At 42.3% G+C, this 26,072-nt stretch overlaps 1 protein-coding gene across 1 annotated transcript in view; it reads left to right on the top strand.

Moving 5' to 3' along the window:
* The window catches only part of osp (myosin phosphatase Rho interacting protein outspread), a 309,866-nt gene that overhangs the window by 215,618 nt on the left and 68,176 nt on the right, over nucleotides 1-26,072 (top strand). Inside the window, 1 exon segment of the mRNA XM_089730127.1 lies at nucleotides 8,020-8,085. Coding sequence (XP_089586253.1) covers nucleotides 8,020-8,085 — 66 coding nt within the window.

The following is a 26,072-nucleotide window of genomic DNA, read 5'->3' as shown; positions in this document are numbered from 1 at the left end:
CTTCAATGACTAAAACTCAACAGGAAAATCGCCTTAGACTAGTTCAAAACCATTTTTGTTTAGCTTAAATGAAAACGATCTTAATCTGGTATTCAATAAGGTTCAAACACTTAAAGAGCCTGACTGCAAAAACAATAACAATTAATTATAATGCAATAAATACTCCACTAACAATGATCAGGAATAACTCGAATCATTCCTACTAATTGAACAGTGTTACCACAAAAAAATAGCTCAAAAAGCTACCGGCGGAAATACCGTGTCGGCCCGTCCGATTATAAACGTGTTATTAAGAAAATTCGATCCGATAATCGTACGTTACGATCGTTCGGTGCGGCGGCGCGAAATCAAACGCTAGATGTGATTGGCCGATAAGAAACGCTCGCGTGCCCCGATTGGTTCGATACTAAGACACACGTGCCGAATCCCTTTAAATTTGAACATAGAATTTTTCATCTCGTAAATTAATGGCGACAGTTTTAGATACGTTTATCTTGACTTTAATGCGACTGTAAATGTTTTACTCAATTTTAAACATCGGAACAGAATGTTATAACCTTTCTTATCAAAAGAAGCAGTAATATCCTTTAAATCGAAGACAATATGGGTATTGTCCGCCAACGCTATAATTCGGATACGTTTGTCAGAAAACTTTAAATAACTATCTTTTAAAAATAACATCAATATTATTTAATCGGCCAATAAAAACTTCTTTGTCTTTAGTTTAACTCAGCTATAACTTTGACAATTTACGATCACTTAATTATGTAACGTCATTGCCTAAACTTTATTTTCTCGTAATAGAAGTAGAAGGACGTATCTGCACCGGGCGGTACCAACGTTCTGCCTTTACGGTTGCAAAGCTATTTATGTGTAGGTATATTTTCTATCGCAAAGCTCTAGATCAATCATATTTAATGCTGTTCTTAAAATCACAGATTCGAAGGGTGGGACAGCCGTTGTAACTATACTGAGACCTTAGAACTGATATCTCAAGGTGGGTCGCGCATTTACGTTGTGGATGTCTATGGGCTCCAGTAACCACTTAACACCAGGTGGGCTGTGAGCTCGTCCACCCATCTAAGCAATAAAAAATAAAAAATAAATCGCATATTGAAGAACTGATCAAATTTATTTGTATTTAGATTTTTTCTCTAAGCACCTGTCATTTTTGTGTATACTGTGACACTGGCAAAAGGCGTTGGAGCCAAATTTTTTTTTAAACAAAAAATAAAGAATTATATTTATGTAACTGCGTTCACCTTGGTGGTGTTAATGTGTTAATAGTTTTACTTACCTACACTTATCGGGATGGAATCTAGAATATTAACTCTAAAACTTAGGAAAGAGAGCTAATTGTGCCGATGACCTTACGTCCGGTCCGGGTACGACCGGAACCCTATCGGGAGGTGTATCGGCTGGCCGGTGTCCCATTAGCCCGCGACCCACTTTCCCTGGCCTATTGTTTACGATTGTCCCTAGTCGATAAAAGGATAATTGCGGAGATATTTTCTTGTTCAATAAAACAGACTAAGGTATGGCTTTTAGGACGCACTGCCTATGTGCAACTAGAATTGACGTAAAAGATACATTTACACACTAAAATATTTGAAATTGTACTAAATATATGCTCTGTCGAAATTCTTTTAAGAAAGCTTAATAATGTTTCTTAAAGGAATTTTGTTGCTTGTTCTCAATAATATAATCTAAAATGAATTTAAAAAAAAAATCGCATTTCCTTAAATCAAATTGTCGATATTCCAAAGTTTACGTATTGGTAGGCAGCGGCTTGGCTCTGCTCCTGGCATTGCTGTCGTCCATGAACGACGGGAACCACTCACCATCAGGTGGGCCGTATGCTCATCTGCCTACAAGGACAATAAAAAAATAATAAAAAAGACACGTGTGGCACTCGGTTACTGCCGCGGTAAAGCTATTGCATAGCATTTTTTATCAACTTATGCAATTATCATTAGACAATAATAAATTCATATTAAAACAGAAAAAAAAAGACCAATCTATATTTATAAACATTAACAAAAGCAAAACATGAACTGTCCCCTTCACACTCATAAGCTAGACTGCGCGAGAGAGAGATGGGCAGACTTATCATGATGCGCATGCAGTGCGACGTCACGCCGCGCGCTTATTCACAAACACTACACAAGCGCAACGTGTGAATGTGTTGAACGCGAGCTACATGGTAGGCGGAGTGGGGGGTTATTAGGTTTTATTTTCATTACGGAATTTCTCGATTTGATCGCCGCGCTCAAAGCCCGCGATAAAAGCTTAAAAACTTTCAATATCGTCCATATCAGTGATTATAACAGAAAATTAAAAGTTTGTATGGCATATTCTTCGTGATAACAAATCACGATATATCATCACATAACAAAGAGCTTACAAATTATTAGAAAAATTCTCAATCATCGTGCCGTTTCCCATTGGCGTCCACTATTCACGTACTAATGATAAGCCGGTAAATAACAACCGCGATCCCTGCGACCGAACAAATTCCACCCTCGCCCGGTAGCACTATCATATACATTTGAGGCTGTCAGCGCAAAAGTGGCCTAGCGGCAGGAGTTTTTAGTGAGGTTCAACTCCCACATACCCCACCTGCCGCGCGGGTGGGAATCCGGCGATTTTCTCCTGTGGAAAAAAAAAAAAAAAAAAAAAAACTTACCATAGTAAGTATGGAGGCAATTAGGTTTGAATTTTCATGAATTTGAATTTGAGTAGGCAAAAAAAACAATACGCGCAAAAATAATGTTAACAAAGCTATCTGTTATCTATGGGTGAAACTATGGATAGGCCGGAATTGCATCAAAATTTATTATTTAAAAATGAATTGCTGTTCGTTGGTCTCACTAAAACTCGAGAGCGGCTGGACCGATTTGGTTAATTTTGGTTTTGAATTATTTGTGGAAGTCCAAAGAAGGTTTAAAAGGTAAAGATAAATATGAAAATGCTCGGAATTAAATAAAAACAAACAATTTTGTTTTTCCTTAGATGTGTCCCCTTGATGTGTTTTTTATTTATCGATTGAGGCACTACGAAGTCTGCCGGGTCAGCTAGTATTTTAAATAAATTCCAATATACGTCATATAAAAGCTTGAATATAAAAAATTGTGGGTTAGGCCACTTTTGCGCTGATGGCCTCATTTATGAATTGCATATAATAAGCGATGTCTGATTCATGAACTATGTTCGACATCGCCTTAGAATTTTAAGTACAATTTATTCAGCCTTATAAGGGCAGCCTAGATAATGCTCGTCCCAGTTACAAGAGCATCCCCAGACATTCGAGTTTCTAGTTTTGGTTCCGTCGAACAGGTTAAGTGAATCGAGATGTATTTTATGTTTAATTCAGTTTTGTAGCGACGACTCTGTTAGTAAAATGCTAGTTTGACTTTTACTGAAATGTTACGTGTTACGTCGTGCAAATGTTGCAGCTCTAGACAAACTGTATATGAGGCCGTCAGCGCGAAATGGGCCTAAGCTTACAATAGTTAGTATGGAGATAATTATGTTTGAATTTACTTTTATACTGTTTCGTATCGTAGGCAAAAACAATACGCGCAAAAATAATGCTTACAAAGTCATCTGTTATCTATGGGTGAAACTAGGGATAGGCCGGTTTTGCATCAAAATTTATTATCTTTTAAATAAATTGAAATATATAAGGCCCCTTTTACGCTGACTGCTTCATATGTATATAGCTGCACGAACTGAGCATATATGAGTGTATAGTACCCGGGAATATACTTCAAATTATTTACTTGCAACAATATCTACAACTTTTAACCGATTTATAGTACTTTAAATATTTAATGGCAGGGTTCTTTGTAGTTTTTTTTTTGCAACAAGTCACACACGTTCGTCCCGTCCTAAATTTCTGTGTACTAAGGGAACCAGAGACTGATATACTTACTTTTATACGTTTAAATATATATATTATTAGAGGCGACTTCCTCTTAAGTCAAAGTCGATGGGCGGAGCCATTGATGACGAGCACTCACGTGGACTCATGACGTCGTCTGGAGGGGCAACCGACCGACCAGCGGGGATATCACGCCACCTCGGATCACTTTGGCTAGCAGCGCGCGCAGCGTTCACTTGTCTTAAGATTTAATATTCTGTGTCGATCGTTCCTACCCACTTTTGTATTTTTTTATTTATTTAAATTATTAAGCCGTTGCTAAAATCAGAAGTGGGATAGGGCTTGTGCCCTATCCGCTTTTGGGTTATCCTGGCGTACAGTTTATTTTTAAAATTTGCATTAAATTAACAACGTAATGACCGATATACGTGTAACTGGAAGCAGGGTAGGAGGACGCTCACATTCGCCGAATGTTCGAGACCAATTAGGAATAATATTGGCGCGTTTAATTGCTTAAAACTCAAATGTGAACGTTGCGCGTGAGTCGAGCCCGCTGGGGTCGCAGATAGAAGACGCACGTCCCTCGACCGCGGACGGTGGTGGCGCCGGACCCGTGGTGGCGTTGGGAATCACATCACTGCCGCCGTCAGAGTCCCGCGCGTACGACGCTACAGACAGGATCATCGGAGCATTAAGTGCACTGTCCAAAGTAAGGTCGAACAATTTTTATATTTCTAATTTTGACCCCAGCGTTAATGATATCGATTCTTGGTGCGAAGTAGATTTTTTGTCGGATACTCTCTTATCAAATGTTATAAATCACCAAGTAACTAGCTCAACGACTTTATCACAACCGACCTTACGGTCTATTTTTATTGACGCGATAGAACATGCTCGAGACTGAATGGTCAGTTTCGATGGGTGGAAATAACATTCGAAGGGTTCAAAATGTTACTAGTCGGCACACTCCATCAATACGTCAATTAGACAACAGTCCGACTGACCAGGTCGGTGATCATGTAAACGGGACGCCGTCTTGTTCCATCGCCGTGTCGATTGTACCCGCGTTTGAGAATAGATGTAAAATAGTTCCACCACGCGCTGTGACAATAAAGAGACAACTACCACATCAGCACGGATGTTAACCGAATCCATTAGATTCGTAAATTCAGATCGAACTCATGCAATACATAGACACATTGTGTAAGGAAGTAGAACGGGCTAGATCCTTAACTGGGAAGGCACCGAGTATTTGTCACGAGTTTTGGGCTGTCTTAAGAGTGATGAGCGTACTTGGTTACAGGTGTGATTGTCTAGTGACCGGACGTGGGGTAACTTCGTAAAGCGAAAGTTAGACTATGCCAATATTCTTTATAATGCTATGCAATTAGCATCAGATTGCTTTGCCTCATACGTCGAGTGCGCCAGGAGATCGTTGCTCTGTCTTAAGATGGTCAGAGGTCTGACTGACAAACTCGGAACTTTAATAATGATACGGGGCATAATGGGCCCTCTGGTCTACAGATTCACGATTTGATTTAATTTTTGGTGGAGGTCAGGTTAGGCCGAGTCCTCGTAGGGTTCAGGCACTAGTTGAGTCACCAGTGATTCGTAATATCGAGTAATTTTTGGGAAATTAGAACAATCTGGTGAGTCGAATTATTTTTATTTGGATTCTGGTGCCGAATGCTTCAGTCCCGAAATATTAAAGCAAGACTTCACAGAAGTTTGAATGATTTCGACACCGATAAGCAAAAGAGAGAGAGAGAGAGAGAGAGAGAAGCAAAGTAGCTAAGTTAGTAAAATTTGATGATCTAATGAAGATAGATCGCTTTAACTGGTAATAGAACCTATAACACTCATGATTACATAAAGAAAAGTTGCCCTACTGACGAGTCAAACGTAGAAGACTGTGATGAGTGAGGTGAGAGTACCTCCATCGAGTGGTACAGCTGATACCATCACCATTTGGTCGTACTGTACGCACCTGTCCGTAGTCGTGACTGCAATTCACTTGTGAGTTGTTCAAGAGGGCGATGGGCGGCTGGTGGTATAGCGAAGACCTGGGTCTCAAAGGAGACTATTGTTGTGTTGATCTAGTAACGACCTGAGAGTCGCTGACTATATTGTGAAGTGATGTGTATTGGTTTTATCATCTGTGGTAATGATAATATGGGTAGGCATCAATGACACTAGCTGCGCTGACAGCCAGGCCAAGAACGTTTTATACGATCTGAGTTGTTATGGTTTCTGATTATTGTGTTTTGACCTTGTGTTATCAATGATTGTTATGGTTCAGTTTTTTGGTTTACTACAATCTGGTCATGTAAGAGTTGTGTGCATATGCCTACTGAGTAACGTAAACCTTGCGACGTGGTAACATAGTTCACGTAGATGTTGTACCGTGGTAACATAGTTCACGCAGAGATTTACGTGGTAACATAGTTCACGTAGATGTTGTACCGTGGTAACATAGTTCACGTAGATGTTGTAACGTGGTAACATAGTTCACGTAGATGTTGTAACGTGGTAACATAGTTCACGTAGATGTTGTAACGTGGTAACATAGTTCACGTAGATGTTGTAACGTGGTAACATAGTTCACGTATATGTTGTAACGTGGTAACAAAGTTCACGTAAAGGTGTGACGTGGTAACGCAGTTCACGTTACGAGTGTATTGGCTTGACATGTTAACTTGGCCATGTACCAGACTGTAAAGTCTGGTTGACATGGTGAGAGTAATCTCACAGTATATTATACACCCGATATGGTAACAGTGCCATGTCGTCAGTACATCTAACGTAACTCAACAAGAGCCTACTATACATGAACACACTGAAATGTGATGTAAAATGCTCACAAAAACTACTAACTTTTACTAATGGTTCATGATACAAAAATCATGATGGTAATGCAAACAATCTATTTCTATGACGATATCATAGAACACCCCGATAGAAACGCTGTGCACACAGTGAGTCCTGCATCGTCAGAGATTGAAGACGGTCATGACATCGAGGTGAACGTGGACGTCCACCAGTCAGGAGAGGCCGTATTAGAGGCGACTTCCTCTTAAGTCAAAGTCGATGGGCGGAGCCATTGATGACGAGCACTCACGTGGACTCATGACGTCATCTGGAGGGGCAACCGACCGACCAGCGGGGATATCACGCCACCTCGGATCACTTTGGCTAGCAGCGCGCGCAGCGTTCACTTGTCTTAAGATTTAATATTCTGTGTCGATCGTTCCTACCCACTTTTGTATTTTTTTATTTATTTAAATTATTAAGCCGTTGCTAAAAATATATACATTTATAAATAATAAACACTCCCAAAAGGAGCAAATAAACCTGTTCATTACAAGAACATTTGCCCGGTGTGAGAATCGAACCCACGACCCTCGACTCAACAGTCAGAGGCACTAACTACTGTACCAGTGAGCCGGTCAATTGACCGTATGACCGTATAATCATGGGTATAGTAATTACATAGATAATGTTATTAGATACAATCTGACATTTAGCGTGCGCCGTTGAGCCCAGCTCAAAGCTCAGGAATTCTAAGGTCGACCATTGAACCTTTAAATTGGTTGTATTAAAATGAAGATATTCACGAATTAATGCCATTTATTTCAAACAGATCAATTTCAAACTATATACGGGAATAATATTTAGAGTTAGAATAATTGTGCAGTTGTGTAATTCCCGCTCAGAAAAAAGGCCCTTTTTATCAAAAAGTTTCAAATACACTTTGACATATTGAAAGAGAGATAGATAAAAGAGACAAATTTTTTTTTATGGCTTGGATGTATGTACGAGCTCACAGCCCACCTGGTGTTAAGTGGTTACTGGAGCCCATAGACATCTACAACGTAAATGCGCCACCCGCCTTGAGATATAAGTTCTAAGATCTCAGTATAGTTACAACGGCTGCCCCACCCTTCAAACCGAAACGTATTACTGCTTCACGGCAGAAATAGACAAGGTGGTGGTACCTATCCGCGCGGACTCACAAGAGGTCCTACCACCAGTACATACAAATTGTAAAGAAGCGGTTTCATGAAAACCGACATCCGACCTTCTTAAGCCGAGACGTTAGTGAAAGATTTCGTTAATTGTTTTTTCTTTTGTTACAGAGATGGCAGCGGAGATGGTTCGTTTTGTACGACGATGGCGAGCTAACGTACTCGTTGGATGAACACGTGAGTACTGCTTATATATTACTAGCGATCCGCCCTCGCTTCGCTTCGGAAACTGTAATTTATTATTGATTTCTCCACTATTTAATGGATGTTATTATACATATAAACCTTCCTTTTCAATCACTCTATCTATTAAAAAAAACCGCATCAAAATCCGTTACGTAGTTTTAAAAATTTAAGCATACACAGGGACAGATATAGGGACAGAGAAAGCGACTTTGTTTTATACTAGGTAGTGATACAGAAACATCAAGCTTATTCAATATCAATATACAATTAATACTAAGTGAAACCAATAGAACTTTCGACCGTGACCGCGTCACGAAACGTAAAAGGGCCACGAACTTCATTTTTTTTTCTTTTGCCTACCTACCTCCCTGCGAGTAGCCTGAAGGGGCTATTTTGGCTTCACCTTCATTTGTTGGCGAACCCACGGGGCTCAGCCTGAAAGAGTTTGCTAACATCTACCCTAAAGATCTGTCTAAAGATTATAGGACGTTCTTAGTTCAGTGTATTTTTTTTATATTAAATGAAAATCCAATTTTATTCACAAGGGTTAGTGACGGACTTAACATCTAAGACATTTTCTAGCCTCTTTGTTTTATTGTTAACAATATAAAAGTTAAATATTATATAATACCAAAATGAAATATTTTGGCCACACAAATATATATAGAACATACATAATGTAAGTATTGTATATACATATGTACATACATAAAAAATTACGCAATTCATATTAATGCATATTATCACATACAGTTTTTCTCTTATAACTTATCTATATCTTTTATAAGTCAGATAGATAACGTATTCAACGTTTTTAGAAAAGGACAAGGCGAGTAGAGCGGTTTTGCTGGTTCTCTTTTGGTACACAAAAACTCATTAGTCTAGACAGAGAATTAATAAATTTTTGCTATTTCAAACTATTCGCTTGAATTTACAACCTTTTTTTTATACTTTTAAATATATATAATATCATCATCATGCTCTTGTATAATTTCATCCCATAAATCTAAGTCATTTCTAATGTTTATTTAGACATAAAAAAGCATCTTAAGAATGCTGAAATGCTTACTAATCTATACTAATATTATAAAGAGGAAAGATTTGTTTGTTTGTTTGTTTCGAATAGGCTCCGAAACTACTGGACCGATTTGAAAAATTCTTTTTCCATTAGAAGCCGACATTGTCCCTGATGAACATAGGCTACTTTTTTTAAAAATTTTTTCATTTTTTTTTTTTTGTTTCATGTGTGTTTTAATGTTTCCGAAGCGAAGCGAGGGCGGGTCGCTAGTACCGTAATAAAAACATACATTACCAAAATGGTGTGACGACGCGTATCATGAACCAGAGGCGTCCGCAATCGTCCATAAGAAAACGCCAGGACTGTAAAATGATAAAATCTTTGAGTTTTTCTTTGAAGGAATCCTTATAAATATTCATAATAAGTGCCAATGCAATTCAAAGCTTGCGTACGTGAATTTTAATACTGCCCTTTTAGGAGTAAAGAAAAACTTAACGTATTGCGACTCCATACTGTAAGAAGAAGAGCTTTCACTGCAACGAACCTTAAACATGTGTATTTAAACTTTGAAGTTATTGCACAACTTTTACCGCATTTATACTGATATCACAATTTAATTACACAATTTCTTGGCAAACTAAACTCGCTCACAGCTGTTAAGTCTTAGGCATGAAAGAGAGCTGAAGAAGAGGAATAGGAAAGCATAAAATTAATTAACAATATGCGAAAATGCAGACCTTCAGTCGTGAAAATAACGACAAACAATCATTTTCCCTGAAAAGAAGAAAAAAGAAGAAGAAAAAAACATCATATTATTCTCAAATAATTTCGAAAACGCTTAAGAGATTTCTGCAGTGATTAGAAGACTAAATGCACACGTTTATTGAAAATAGCCAAATTAATTTAACCTGTTATTATAAATTCATAAAGTCACAATTTTGTATATTAGGAATGATTCCTCTAAATAATTTTGTTGTATAAACAAAATGCGTTTGCGTAAATATATTGCTACCGAAACTCTACAAAACAATATAATTGTTCACTAGATTAAATTTCAAAGGAATATTTATTTTACCTCATACTCTTTTACCTCATTTATCCAGTAAAGGCATTTTTGCGGCTGTTGAGTAAATTGGCTCTGTATAGGCTCTTATTACTAAAAATTGTCGCGCAATCTCTACCAAACTGTTACATCATGCAATTCATTATTATTACCAAATCAAGGATCGAGTGATCGTTTTAATTTATTCAAGATCTCTGGTGGTTTCTTTTTAAATTGTTCTGTGTTACTGAAGTCCGATTTCCGCAACGTAGACGAATCCGCGGGTCGCGTCTAGTACTTGTTAGTTCAGCAAAAAAACTCTCCTCGTTCTCAACGGCTGCGTTGCATCAGTCTCTCATCAACGTAGATTGATGGCCACTAAATTGAACGTCTGATGATCGGTAACGGGGTCTACGCTGCTGACGGTCGCGATGCGTGCGGTCACTTTTACAGTTACTTTAATAATTAGTTGATCGAAATGCACCAGCTCGTAAATATTATACAACAATAAAACCGAAGTTAATAGTCACTTTTCGTGAAATAAATGGTTTAAACGGTTTACTGGTGGTAGGACCTCTTGTGAGTCCGCGCGGGTGGGTACCACCGCCCTGCCTATTTCTGCCGTGAAGCAGTAATGTGTTTCGCTTTGAAGGGTGGGGCAGCCGTTGTAACTATACTTGAGACCTTAGAACTTATATCTCAGGGTGGGTGGTGCATTTACGTTGTAGATGTCTATGGGCTCCAGTAACCACTTAATACCAGGTGGGCTGTGAGCTCGTCCACCCATTTAAGCAATAAAAAAAACCAAAGAACTGGGCAGGTTCTAACAGTAGACATGCTCCGTTTGAATATTGGACAAAGGTACATACAATACAAAAGAGACCTTTTAAGAGACCTTTTTATTTTATTTTTATTGCTTAGATGGGTGGATGAGCTCACGGCCCGCCTAGTGTTCAGTTTTATGTTCGAAAGGCTAAATCATCTTAACTTAGAACCTCGATCTCTTGATGACTTGCCCTCTCATCAAGTTGGCATTGAAACGGTACAGCTAACAGAGTTTTCCAGCAGAACTTCAGTTTTCAGAAGCTATTTTCACTCAAAAAATCCGTCACTTGCTTAATGATTGGTACTTTAAATACGTACACTTGTGGCTTCAATTGGAAGATGTTAACATGTAATTAAGTTATCATTACCGGACTAATGATAGCTTCGTTGCTGGTTTGTGATCCAGACAATTGTATCTCAGATACCAGGTTCAGTTTCAGGTCAGAGCTATTCTTTGTGTTGTAGAAATTGGGTTTTCGGAGTCTACCTACACTTGTTCTTTTTTCGTAAGTGTCTTTCATAACACAGAAGAAACCTAGTTTGGAGCCGCTCAATTTTAAACATTTGTTTGTGTAAGACATAGCCATAGTGGAAATATTTATCTGCTTTTCCCTTTGCCTTTTCCCTAAATCTGACTTGGACCCTAATTGTTTCAGCAAATAAAATGCCACTTAATTGAATTGTGTTGGACCAATGCAAGTTAGTTTTTGTGCTTGAAAAACCTCTTTAACTCCTTAATAGACTAGAATTAACGGGAACCCTAAGCCAGGTATGTAAGGTAGACTTAGTCACCATACCGGTCCGTGCATATGCAAAAGCCATTCATAAATTAATACGAGAGCTAATGAGAGACGCGGAACGTTATTATGGTAAATCGAGTGTGGGCAGAAACCTTCAATGCAAGTTTGTTATTAACATGTACTGCAAGATGAATTAACAATGGCGGTACGTACTTCATTTAGAATAAGTTGTCGATTGTTTCAATACGTTTAACAGATTATTCAGACTATTACTTTGGAGAATGCATAACTTTATTTTCTTAATACCTAATTTGTTTATTTATTTGTGTTAATGGAGCATCTATTGGCCGGTTTATATCGACATTATTTTACTTAGTCACCGCTTGAAGAGGAGGCTCTTCAACCGGAAAAGGTGTGAAAACTTCAAACCCTATTGTGTTTATTTTGGTTGCTTAGTGTTCAACTCTGTAACTTTATTCATTTAGTGAAAATTGTATTGCAACTTATTGGTTACTGCACGATTTGATTGTTAAGTTCAAGCATAAAATAACAAAGTAATTAGTTTGACCAACATATTGGCGCTTTTTTTATAATGTATTTGGTTGAACGAACTTATCATGTCAATAACTCAGCTCAAGCTTGAAGTCGAAATCTCTTTTCTACCTATTTACTGGTAGCCTAACCCTAACCCTGGCCTTAGCAAGACCAGTGCTCCACTGAATCTATCACCGGATCGGTATAACGACTCCCTGAGAAGATGCGGTGAGAAGCTCAGTGAGGCTTGGCTATGGGCTATATTGCCCGTGGAACTCCACCTCCGCCGTTAGCCCCATCACTCTCTTTGACCAGCCCATACCGTGGGCCTCGAAGGTTAAATACCTAGGCGTCACCCTCGACAGAGGGATGACATTCCGTCCCCACGTAAAAACGGTACGCGATCGCGCCGCGTTTATACTAGGACGACTCTACCCAATGCTTTGTAGACGAAGCAAACTGTCCCTCCGTAACAAGGTAACCCTCTACAAAACTTGGATACGCCCCGTCATGACGTATGCAAGCGTAGTGTTCGCTCACGCGGCCCGCACCAACTTGAGACCCCTTCAGGTTATACAATCCCGATTCTGCAGGATAGCCGTCGGAGCACCATGGTTCCAGAGGAACGTGGACCTCCACGATGACCTGGAGCTCGACCCTGTCAGTAAGTATCTACAGTCGGCATCGCTGCGCCACTTTGAGAAGACGGCACGACATGAGAACCCTCTTGTCGTGGCCGCTGGAAACTACATACCAGATCCTGTAGACCGAATGGTAAACCGTCGACGTCGCCCAAAGCACGTCATCACGGATCCTCCTGATCCATTAACGGTGCTTTTAGGCAATACAAGCACCGGTCACCGTCCTCGTCGAACCCGTCGCTTGCGACGAAGGGCTCGACGAGCAAATTAACCCACAGACACAGTCCACTGAGTTTCTCGCCGGATCTTCTCAGTGGGTCGCGCTTCCGACCCGGTGGTAGATTCTGCGAAGCACTGCTCTTGCTAGGGTCAGTGTTAGCAATTCTCCGGTTTGAGCCCGTGAGCTCACCTACACAAGCTAGGGTAAGCTGAAATAGCCTCTCAAGGCTATCAGCATAGGTAGGAAAAAAAAAAAACATCCTATTCGACGATTTATCTCAATTGTAGTGTAACGAAAGTCCTTGCCTTCAAACCAAAACACATGACTAATTCACAGCAGCATTAAGCAAATGGGTGGTACCTGCAATACAGGGCGGGCTGACTATTATAAAAAAATTGTCACTTCGAGCCTTAAAATTGAGTAAAGAACGATTATTTAAGAGAGACCTCAAGAGATATAACTTGAATAATTCACGACGCTACGTTCCGCATTTGGAATAATAATTAAATTCAGTACAAACTTACACTCGTGATAAACCAACAAGCGTGTATCCAAAAATAAACGGATTTACGATTTACTCGTGAAAATCGTGAACATATGTGTAGTACACACATCATGGACGCCAGCCGTCGGATTTTTTAATTAGATATTAAAATGTACGAGATGATATGAATTTTTATATTAAGTTTTAGATATTCGGATATTTAAAAACTATGTACACACAAAAACACGTATGTACACTAAGGACTGCATTCTTATTTGCCAACAATAGCAACTGAGCGTACCTCACGTTTCAGTGAATTGTTAAGGTCACTCTTAGAGGGAAAATGCTGAAAAGCCATGCAAAAATACTTGTCTCAGAACCGTGTTATTTTGTTTCAATTAGTTCTTCAATATATAACCCGTTCTGATGAATACAACATAAGTCACCTTCCAAATTGTCAGGCAATATAAGTACAATGTCGTATTACTATATATAAAGAGCAACGGACGAACAAATTGGCTGCTTATTACACTCGATATATTTTTATTGTTACTGATCATCGGCCATTTGTCATCGCTCGTTAGTCGATGATTATTGACGGAGGTCGTTGTGAATGACATTGAGAAATATTTCTTCTCTTTTATCAGATTGTATTGTTTTGAAAGCATGTCAAATTGTTTTTTAAATTGTTTCTGATGTGTCTTTAGATATTTTTCTAAATGTCGTTATTATAGAGCAAGCGAATCATATTAGTTTGGGATACTTGCAGTTGACATTCAATTTTAGAAACTCGTTTATGTAATTTTTATTATATACTAGCGAAAGACGATATGGGTAGGAGGGGAGTGAGCGAAGAAATGGTATATGATAGAAGAGTATGGAAGGAGAAAACATGTTGCGCCGACCCCAGGTGACTGGGAGAAGGGCAGGATAATGATGACTAGCGACCCGCCCTCGCTTCGCTTCGGAAACAATTTTTTTTTTTATTGATGTTGAGTCCCGCGAGGCTACTCGATACGAGACTAGTCTAAAAAAAGTAGCCTAAGTTACTCCTTATATCATCAGCTACCTGTCAGTGAAAGTCCCGTCAAAAGCGGTCCAGCCGTTCCAGAGATTAGCCGGAACAAACAGACAGACAGACAGAAAGACAGTCTGACAAAAATTGTAATAAATGCTATTTTGGTCTATGTACCGTATATATATTCATATGCAGGTAGTAAAAAGCGGTTATTTCAATATTACAAACAGACACTCCAATTTTATTTATATGTGTATGAGAAGATTGGCTTAAACATGCAACTGAGTAAGTTTACCCGGTGATCGAAGTTTCATTAAATACTCTTTTAACATTTATCTCTGACATATTGTGTTGATGAACTCAAATATATGTTCGTAACCGTTAACAAATAGCTAAACAGTATAATGTTATTTGCTTGTCGGCGATGAAGCCATAAGCGTCATATTGGATTAAACGGACACCTTACAAGTTTGTTTACGACCGGAGCGAATGGCGGGTCACTGCTACCTACAAAAAGAATTGCATATTAAAATTCAAAGATATCAAAACTTATTCATTTCAGTTCCGATTGCATCGCCTTACAGTCCGGACGTGTTTTTACGAGAAACTGTCGCTGCCGTCGCGATCTTGTGTCTTGAGTTTCGCTGCATTGTCGTTGTCGCATCGATCGCGGCATTGTTGCGAATTCTTGACGCACTATCGCTGGCGTCGCGACCTTGGGTCGTAAAAGCAACTCGAACTTGTCGATTGTGCATTCGTAACGACTTCACATTATCACCCACTCATATCATTTATTAAATTTATTTATTTATTCGGCGAGCAAAACAGTCTCTTTCGAGACTAACCCCCCGCTGAGATCACCGCTTGTTGTGGCATTCTCACAACCCAGTGGGGCCCCACCTTCCCAAACTCCACCCCAATCCTAGCCGACTGCCGTTTTCACGGCAAAGGCACTCCCCCCCCTTGGAGCTGGTAAAGCTCAGGGGGTGAACTCCTACTCAGGGGACTCGCCTTTCGGCGAGTGTGCCTTAAGTCCCGGGGACGCCCCCCCCGGGCAAAAACGTAAGATGGAAGAAGAACTTTTAGGGTTTCTCGGGTTACTTGCCGAAAAGTACCCGGTGTTATCCAACCTCACGGCCGAATTCGCGGCCTACAGGGCCGCCCGCGCGAGTCCCGCCCCGCCCGCGTCCCTCGCCGCGTCATTTCGAGCCGCGCAGTCATGCCCCGCCCCCAAACCCAATTTGAGCGCACGTACGCACGTAGCGACTCACGAAGCGCCTAGCGCCAACGAAGCGCCTAACGCACCCGCGACGTCATTCTCGCCAATATCATCCGTCGCGTCGTCGGTAATAATTAACTCAGGTTCAGACTCCGATACCGGATCGGAGATGGACTTCGAGTCCGCGACGAGCCCGCAGCCCGGAACCTCGGATGGGTTCCAAACGGTAAAACGCGGGAAAAAACGTACTCGCGCCGTGGAGTCCCGGAGCTCCACGACAAAACAAACCAAGTCAGCGACTGCCTCCCGTCCGCAGGTAGTCGTGACACCGGAGTCGGACTCCGGCCGCCGCGCAACCCCACCGCCGCGTCCCAAGCCCGCATCCGCGCAAAAAACCGTCGCCCCGCCCCCGCTGATTCTCCAGGAGAAGTCAGCGTGGAACCGCGTCTCCCAGGCCCTTCAGGCAAACAAAATAAATTATACCCATGCGCGTAACGTCGCGCATGGGATTCAGATAAAGGTCGCAACGCCGGGCGACCATAGGGCCCTCTCAGCATACCTCCGAAAGGAGAACATAGGTTTCCACACCTATGCTCTTCAGGAGGACCGCGAGCTCCGCGTAGTAATACGCGGAGTTCCGAAGGAACTCGACATAGAGTACGTAAGGGAGGATCTGACCGCTCAGTCCCTCCCGATAGTAAGTGTGCACCGGATGCACAACGGCCGCGACAAAAAACCATATAACATGGTTCTAGTCGCTCTAGAACCAACCCCGGAGGCCAAGAAAAAGATCGCATGTCTCGCGACAGTATGTGGCCTATCCGGGGTTACCATTGAAGCCCCCCATAGACGTGGCACTCCCGGACAGTGCCACAGATGCCAACTATATGGCCACTCGGCTCGGAATTGCCACGCGCGCCCCCGCTGCGTGAAGTGTCTCGGCGATCACGCCACGGTAGATTGCTCGCGAGTTAGGGAAACCGCGACCGAACCTCCAAGCTGTGTCCTATGCCTTAAGCAAGGGCACCCCGCGAATTACCGTGGATGTCCTAGGGCTCCGCGAAAACGTCCGACCCACCCAGCCCCCCGTACCGTCGGCCCAAAGACTTCGGTGCCTTCAGCACCGAAACCCGCCTTCGTACCGGCTGCGGTTCCCACCGTATCGGCGTGGAATAAACCGCTGCCGTATACGAGGTCGGGAACACAAACCGCACCCCAGCCCCCGCTCGCGACACGTCCCGCGCCGCAGCCCCTGCTCGCACCTCCCCCCGCGCCCGCGTACCGTCCCCCGCAACCCTCAGCCGTCAACGACTTCACGCTCGTGCGCGACTTCGTCACGGCGGTCAACTTCGACCGTCTGCGATCGTTCGCAGACGCGTTGCGAAGGGCGGTAAACCCCGAACAACGGCTCGCGGCCGCGTTCGATTACATGGACGTTTACGAGTCCGTGGCCCGTACTTTCTAAAATCACCGGTAATCAATGGCGCAAAACGCTAGAGAGAAACCATATTCCCTTACGTTAGCATTCTACAATGCTAACGGACTCGCGCGACAACGCGATCAAATTTACGAATTCCTCCGCGACAATCTTGTAGATATTCTGCTAGTGCAGGAGACCTGCCTGAAGCCCTCGCGTCGTGACCCGAAAGTCGCGAATTACGTCATGGTTAGGAATGACAGACTCACCGCCTCCAAAGGCGGGACTGCCATTTACTATAGGCGGGCCCTGCACGTTGTCCCTCTCGATACCCCCTCGCTCTCACATATCGAGGCGTCAGTGTGCCGTATCTCGCTGACGGGACACCAGCCGATCGTCATCGCATCCGTTTATCTCCCCCCGGACAAGCCCCTTCTGAGCAGTGACATCGAGTCACTGTTCGGCATGGGAGACTCCGTCATCCTGGCAGGCGATTTAAATTGCCACCACACTAGGTGGAACTGCCACAGTTCAAACATAAATGGTAGGCGTCTCGACGCGTTTATAGACGACCTTACCTTTGAAGTAGTCGGTCCCCCAACTCCAACATGTTATCCGTATAACATCGCGCTCCGTCCGAGCACTATAGACCTGGCACTGCTGAGGAACGTAACTCTGCGCTTGCGTTCCATCGAAGCAATGTCAGAGCTCGACTCAGACCACCGACCTGTCGTTATGCAGCTCGGTCGCCCCCACAACCCAGTCACAGCTACGAGGACCATGGTGGACTGGAAGAAGCTGGGCAAATGCTTAGCCGATGCCGCTCCACCAATCCTCCCCTGCGGCCCGGATTCAACTCCCTCCCCCGAGGACACAGTCGAATCCATAAACATCATCACGGATCACATCTCTTCCGCGATCATAAGATCCTCAAAAGAAGTCGATGTGGAGGATAGCTTCCACCGCATCAGACTGTCCCCCGAACTTAGGAACCTCCTAAGAGTTAGAAACGCGGCAATCCGGGCCTACGATCAACTTCCCACGCACTCAAACCGGATTCGGATGCGTCGTCTACAGCGGGATGTAAAATCTCGCCTAAGCGACGCCCGAAATGAGAATTGGGATAGTTACTTAGAAGGACTCGCGCCCTCTCATCAAGCATACTGGCGACTAGCAAGGACTCTCAAGTCCGAAACTACCGCTACTATGCCTCCTCTCGTACGCCCTTCAGGCCAACCACCGGCTTTCGATGACGATGACAAGGCAGAGTTGCTGGCCGATGCACTGCAAGAGCAGTGCACCACCAGCACTCAATACGCGGACCCCGAACACACCGAGGCAGTCGACAGGGAGGTCGAGCGCAGAGCTTCCCTGCCACCCTCGGACGCGTTACCCCCCATTACCTCTGACGAAGTTAGAGAAGTAATAGACAACCTTCAACCTAAGAAGGCACCCGGCTCCGACGGCATCCGCAACCGCGCGTTAAAACTCTTACCAGTCCAACTGATAACAATGTTGGCTACCATCTTAAATGCTGCTATGACGCACTGCATCTTTCCGGCGGTATGGAAAGAAGCAGACGTTATCGGTATACACAAGCCGGGCAAACCGAATAATGAAACCGCTAGTTACCGACCGATTAGTCTCCTCCCAGCGATAGGCAAAATTTACGAACGGCTCCTTCGGAAACGCCTCTGGGACTTCGTTACCGCGAACAAAATTCTAATAGACGAGCAGTTTGGATTCCGCGCCAAACACTCGTGCGTACAACAAGTGCACCGCCTCACGGAGCACATCTTAATAGGGCTAAATAGGCGTAAACAAATCCCGACCGGCGCCCTCTTCTTCGATGTAGCGAAGGCGTTCGACAAAGTCTGGCACAACGGTTTGATCTACAAACTGTACAACATGGGAGTGCCAGACAGACTCGTGCTCATCATACGAGACTTCTTGTCGAACCGTTCGTTTCGATATCGAGTAGAGGGAACTCGTTCTCGTCCCCGTCATCTGACTGCCGGAGTCCCGCAAGGCTCCGCACTCTCCCCGTTACTATTTAGTTTGTATATCAACGATATACCCCGGTCTCCGGAGACCCATCTAGCGCTCTTCGCCGATGACACGGCTATCTACTACTCGTGTAGGAAGATGTCGTTGCTTCATCGGCGACTCCAGACCGCAGTAACCACCATGGGACAGTGGTTCCGGAAGTGGCGAATAGACATTAACCCCACGAAAAGCACAGCGGTGCTATTCAAAAGGGGTCGCCCTCCGAATACCACTTCGAGCACCCCACTCCCCAGTAGGCGCGTAAACACCTCCGCCGTTAGCCCCATCACTCTCTTTGACCAGCCCATACCGTGGGCCCCGAAGGTCAAATACCTAGGCGTCACCCTCGACAGAGGGATGACATTCCGTCCCCACGTAAAAACGGTACGCGATCGCGCCGCGTTTATACTAGGACGACTCTACCCAATGCTTTGTAGACGAAGCAAACTGTCCCTCCGTAACAAGGTAACCCTCTACAAAACTTGCATACGCCCCGTCATGACGTATGCAAGCGTAGTGTTCGCTCACGCGGCCCGCACCAACTTGAAACCCCTTCAGGTAATACAATCCCGATTCTGCAGGATAGCCGTCGGAGCACCATGGTTCCAGAGGAACGTGGACCTCCACGATGACCTGGAGCTCGACCCCGTCAGTAAGTATCTACAGTCGGCATCGCTGCGCCACTTTGAGAAGGCGGCACGACATGAGAACCCTCTTGTCGTGGCCGCCGGAAACTACATACCCGATCCTGTAGACCGTTTGGTAAACCGTCGACGTCGCCCAAAGCACGTCATCACGGATCCTCCTGATCCACTAACGGTGCTTTTAGGCAATACAAGCACCGGTCACCGTCCTCGCCGAACCCGTCGCTTGCGACGAAGGGCTCGACGAGCGAATTAACCCACAGACACAGCCCACTGAGTTTCTCGCCGGATCTTCTCAGTGGGTCGCGCTTCCGATCCGGTGGTAGATTCTGCGAAGCACTGCTCTTGCTAGGGCGGTGTTAGCAATTCTCCGGTTTGAGCCCCGCGAGCTCACCTACACAAGCTAGGGTAAGCTGAAATAGCCTCTCAAGGCTATCAGCATAGGTAGGAAAAAAAAAACAAAAAAAAACTTATTTTTTTATATCTCTCCCTTATCATAGGTAGCCTAAGGAGATATTTCAGTTACGCACGGTTTGGTACGGTTTGGTAGATGAGCTCACGGGGTTCAAGCCGAAAAGACTGGCTAACACTATTATTTTAACTTTATTACTGGTGGTAGGACGTCTTGTGAGTCTGCACGGGTAAGTACCACTCTGCCTATATTTGCCGTGAAGCAGTGATGCGTTTCCGTTTGAAGGGTGGGGCAGCCGTTGTACTGTAAAGATTGAGACCTTAGAACTCATATCTCAAGGTAGGTGTCGGCATTTACGTTGTAGATATCTATGGGCTCTGGTAACCACTTAACATCAGGTGAGTCGTGAGCTCGTTCGCCATCCTAAGCAATAAATAAAAAAACACTTGCCCTAACAAGAGCAGTGCTTTACTGAATCTACCATCGGATCAGCATCGCGATCCACTAAGAATATCCGACGAAAATCAATACAATATTGTGTCTAGGTCTAAACAGTGACCGGTGCTTAGAATACTTAAAAGAACCGACTATCCTCCTTAAAACATCAATTGTATTCCTCACGGAGAGCAATACTATTATAATAGTAATACAAGATTGATTGTATTTCCTTTGCACCTCAAATTTAATAAAAATATTTGTAAGTCAAGCCTCCATGTCTATTAATGTAATATAATTTTATGTTTGAACGGCATTGTCTCGAAATTCAACTATCCGCCTAGTTGGTATGTCAGGCGCCCTTTGTGTAGGCAGTCGTAAGATACTATCAAACTTACAAATCATTCTCGTAATTGTTCAACAATTAATGTTTTGTGAACTGTTATCATTGTAGTTATACAATCAGTATTGAACGAGATAATATCGTTAGGAATTCGGTTCGCTACCAATTTAGATCGGTGCGGTTGACCAATGGAAATAATTGGCGCGGTTTTGCAGGTGGCACTTTTTTGTACGGAAACTTTGATAACATTGTTTTTTGTGATTTGTCAATTTTGTTTGTTGACCTGACCGTATTGTTTGGATTGCGTAATGATTGTTAGTGATAAATTTTGTTGAAACTCAGTTGTGTAATTAGCCGTTCGCATTTGCTTGGAAAGTAAAATCAAATAGGAGTCGTCGGGTGCTAAATGGGCTAAGCCGTGCGTTGTACTCGTGTCAAGCGCGTGTCTGACTGTGCCGGTGCTCAAATCATTTTATAGCTACCAATTTTTGTGAGTAGAAACATACTTAACACATGTTCCGTGATTTCCGCGATAAAGAAACAACATCGTTTAGTAAAAATTGAATCAGCAAAATTCATAAATTTTCATAGTAATGTGGTAAATCTGACCCCGGGCGGGTTGGTAGCACTATCCTGCCAATTTGGTACTGATCCTCATTATTACAATATAACTGAGAGTACGACGTTATGGCGAGAAGCGGCCATCGCACCAGTTTTGTTGTCTATCAGCCCTTCCCAACCTGAGGATTCCCATTGGGAGTACGTGAAAATTATATTGGTAATGGTCCGCTATTAAAGTTAAAACAGTTAACATAAATAAACATTACTATAATGTATTATGTCTACAATATGTAATTTAAAATGATTAATTACTTTTAGGGTCTCAGTACAGAGTCCCTTTTTTATTTCACGTGAAAGTCGTGTTTGTCGATCATGTTATAATTGAGTCGTCTATTATCAAAGGTGGCAATCTGTGTATTTGGATAAAAAAATGTTATTGATATGTCAATACAGATTGATTTGAATATAATCGTCTCCTCCAAAGAATACGGTTCAAAACCTGCATTAAATAAAGGTTAATACTTAACCTGTTATTTATCTAAGATGTCGTTCAGAAGAGTTTTGTGACTGCCAATGGAATACAAAGTCAATAATTCGTTTGTCTGATTTACCAATAATTGTCCAAAAGTCACATTGCCGGCTTTGATAATAGTCGACTCAATTAACACCACAGTCGAAGAAATAGCAGCTTTATTTTTGCAGCAGTTTACAGCGCTATGGTTCTTTTTATTTATTCGTCCTTTTGGCGGTAATTATAATACTGTTACAGACTATCTCACTACCAACATGTAATGCGTTCCGGATCACGCATCACAAAAGGGTGTGTTCTTAAACGCCACAACTGGTTTAATGGTGTGTTTGCCGATAGTTGGGGAATACTTTTGTCTAAAATATAATAGTGCTATTTTATAATAGTACTTAATAATTTTAATGTTTTTTGTGTTAACGAGCTACGCGTTTTGGTGCAAACTGTAAGCCTGACTTTGTATTGAATTGAATAAATAAATAGATTAAATAGAAACCGACCACCTAATTAAAGTCTTTAAGAGTTAAGAGTAGGTATCGATTTAACACGGGGCTGGTACTCATAAATGAGAAGTTGCATTAAGGGGTAACGAAAAAAGATTGGGAAGCACTGATCTATACTAATATTACTTTATAAAGCTGAAGAGTTTGTTTGTTTGAACGCGCTAATCTCAGGAACTATACTGGTCCGATTTGAAAAATTCTTTCAGTGTTAGATAACCCATTTATTGAAGACGGCTATAGGCTATATAACTTCACGGTAAGGCCAATACAAGTGGAGCATCAATAAAGAATGTTTCAAAATAGGGGTTAAAATAGCTCCTTAAAATTTTATAATTCAAAAATATTTTCATTTTCCACGTAAATGAAGTGTGGGGTAAAATTTAGCGTTATGCCAAAGTAACTATTCCACGCGGACAGAGTCGCGGGCAAAAGATAGTCTAATACAATAAAAATAACATTAATTTTGGATGTTCGTCGCGTTTGGCAGTCCCTCGTGGAATGCGGCCGCGTGCCGAGTGGCGGAGTTGTGCAAGCAAGCGATGTGTCCCGCGCCTCTGCGCTCACCGACGCCGACCCACCTGCGCTTCCGTGTGGGTTAACACTTGCCTAATACAGATCTAATCGCAATACCACACCGGCGGAACTATGTTAGAAATGCTTAATCAAAATTTGTTTTTTTTTTAATTAAACCAACTCAATGGTGTAGCTTTTTTTCCCTACCTATGCTGATAGCCTTGAGAGGCTATTTCAGCTTCTCCTTGACGTGTAGCTGAGCTCACGGTGCTCAAACCGGGAGTGTTGCTAACACTGGCCCTAAAAAGAGCGGTGTTTCAGAATCTACCACCGGATCGGAATCGCGACCCACTGAATAGATCCAGCGAGAATCTCAGAGGGCTGTGTCTGTGGGTGATGGCGCAGTAGTTAGCGCCCTGTCAGAGACAGAATTTTCTATGCCAACAAATGCATATGCCAATTTACATGACGATTCATTAAGTAGTGAAAGGCGTAACAATCATTTAAACTCAATATCGCACAATATTGATATAAAGGTAACCTAAAGCCTTCCAATGTAATTTAGACTTTTTAGACTTTTAGATTTACCGGTGGTAGGACCTCTTGTGAGTCCGCACGGGTAGGTACCACCACCTATGCCTATTTCTGCCGTAAAGCAGTAATGCGTTACGGTTTGAAGGGTGGTGCAGCCGTTGTAACTATACTTGAGACCTTCGACCTTATAACTCAAGGTGGGTGACGCATTTACGTTGTAGATCTCTATGGGCGCCAGTAACCACTTAAAATCAGTTGGGCCGTGAGCTCGTCCACCCATCAAAGCAATACAAAAAAACGCGCATACCCTGTTTCCATTACACGACGTGTTATATACACATCGAACGTAGGCTAAATGCAATATTTAATATTGCAAACATAAGAGAACCTTTAGGAAACGTTTGACCAATGAGTTACTCGCGTATTTAAATTTTGATAAGTCCGGAGCCCTGAGTTGAGCGGAAGCGACGCCGACCGCGCAGCAACCTTGTACCGCCTATAAATCTGTTGAGAAGCAAGTCTTTCGAGTTGTCTTGCGCAAAAACATCCGGCAGGACTCGTTGACCTGAAAATGTTGCGACAACTGGTCAGCGATTACAAAGTTTGCAACTAAAGCGTATTAGAATATCTAATAATAGGCACATCATTATAGTCGTGTGTGCGATGTGTGCGCAAAATCGTATTTCTTGAGGAGATTGGGACTTAGTTATGTTTATGTCTTCAGGAGTGCGGTCAAACTCAGGTTTTTTTTGGCAGAACAATGTTTCTCTTAAACACGCTAGTAGGCTTTTAGCTGTAGGTAGCGGCTTGGCTCTGCCCCTGGCATTGCTGAAGTTCATGGGCGACGGTAACCACTCACCATCAGGTGGGCCGTATGCTCGTCTGCCTACAACGGCAATAAAAAAAAGACTGGAATTCTGAAGTTTAACACATAAGTAACAAACGATATTAATATACAACGGAATGAACAGTCAAAGGTTCAAGCCATGTCACTTTATATGAAACCTAAAGGCAAAAAATAAATGTAATAATTTTTATGGTCGCCTAATTAGTTTTATGTTAAAATGATGTGACGACACTAGGTATTAAAAATTCAAGGATGACAGACTCTTTAGCCGGAACGTGAGGAGCGAAGTTGTGTGAATTTTGTCTATTTAGTGCTTCTTCAGATTGTGTAATAACGGTGGTTTATTAACTGCTTAGTATCTGTGATAGTATGCAAATGTGGGGAAATTAAATAAAGCCGCTGGGCGTAGCTCCTCGGGATCTTCCAAAAAGTCCACGGAAAAAGTCTCAGTAAATAACCACCATTTTACAGAGTTTATATTTCATCCCATATCAGCTCATTTCATGCTAATTAATTAATCCTTCAAATTAATCAACTTCATTTCATTTTACTTCATATCATTTTTCATTAAAAAAAAAGAATACACAAAGGTTAGGCTGTATGGTATGATACCTCTGCCAGTTGGAAAAATAAAACTACCACTACTGAAATATGACATTAGCTATGACATGACGCCATTTTGATGATTATGAATACGTTCAGGCCTAAAGTACGAAACACTTTTCGTTTCGCCTATACTTTTCTCAGTTACCTTTCCCAGAGACGTGTTTCATTGACGTTTCGCTAAAGCGGATGCTATCGTTAGCACTTGTCTTCGAGTTGAAAGGCGCAAGCGCGACCAATGTCACTTTAAACTGTGACATTTAATTAACTGTAAAACGGACAGTGTTTTAAAGATATCTCTCCTTTTTTTTAAAACGTTCTCTCGTCTGATACTTAAAACAACTAATTCGGCAATTGGTTTTGCTTTTTTACATAGAATCATCGTGTTCGTTCTGAAATGTCATTTTCACAAAGAAGCAGCGGCTGTTTCCCACGAAGTAAGATAACCACATACTCTGTGGATCGTATGTAAATCTACCACCGACGGAAAAAAGCGGTATCTTTCGATAGACTAGAGCGACTAAGGGCTCGATTCTCGAACATAATACATAACCACGTGGAGTATATACGGAATACTCCCACAAAGACAGACAGAGATTGTTCACCTGTTAGCCAAAACTGAGAACAAATGGACAGGTCCAAGGAATAACAGTGTAATTCAGCCTTTTCTAAATATCATTTACAATATTATTCCTTGCCTATTTTGAAAGTAAGAATATCTGTACACATCGCAATGAAATATTTTTGAAATTGTGTATTACGTAATGGTTAGCTAACTCATAAAGTCTATAAAAAAAATAAGCTGTTAAAACCATGTAATTATCTTCTTGATATTTTTGAAATATTGTTCAGT

Source organism: Bombyx mandarina, chromosome 10 (assembly GCF_030267445.1).
Source record: "Bombyx mandarina strain Sakado chromosome 10, ASM3026744v2".
NCBI lineage: Eukaryota > Metazoa > Arthropoda > Insecta > Lepidoptera > Bombycidae > Bombyx > Bombyx mandarina.
The sequence above is the reverse complement of the archived record's forward strand: the minus strand, read 5'-3'. Positions and strand labels throughout refer to the sequence as shown.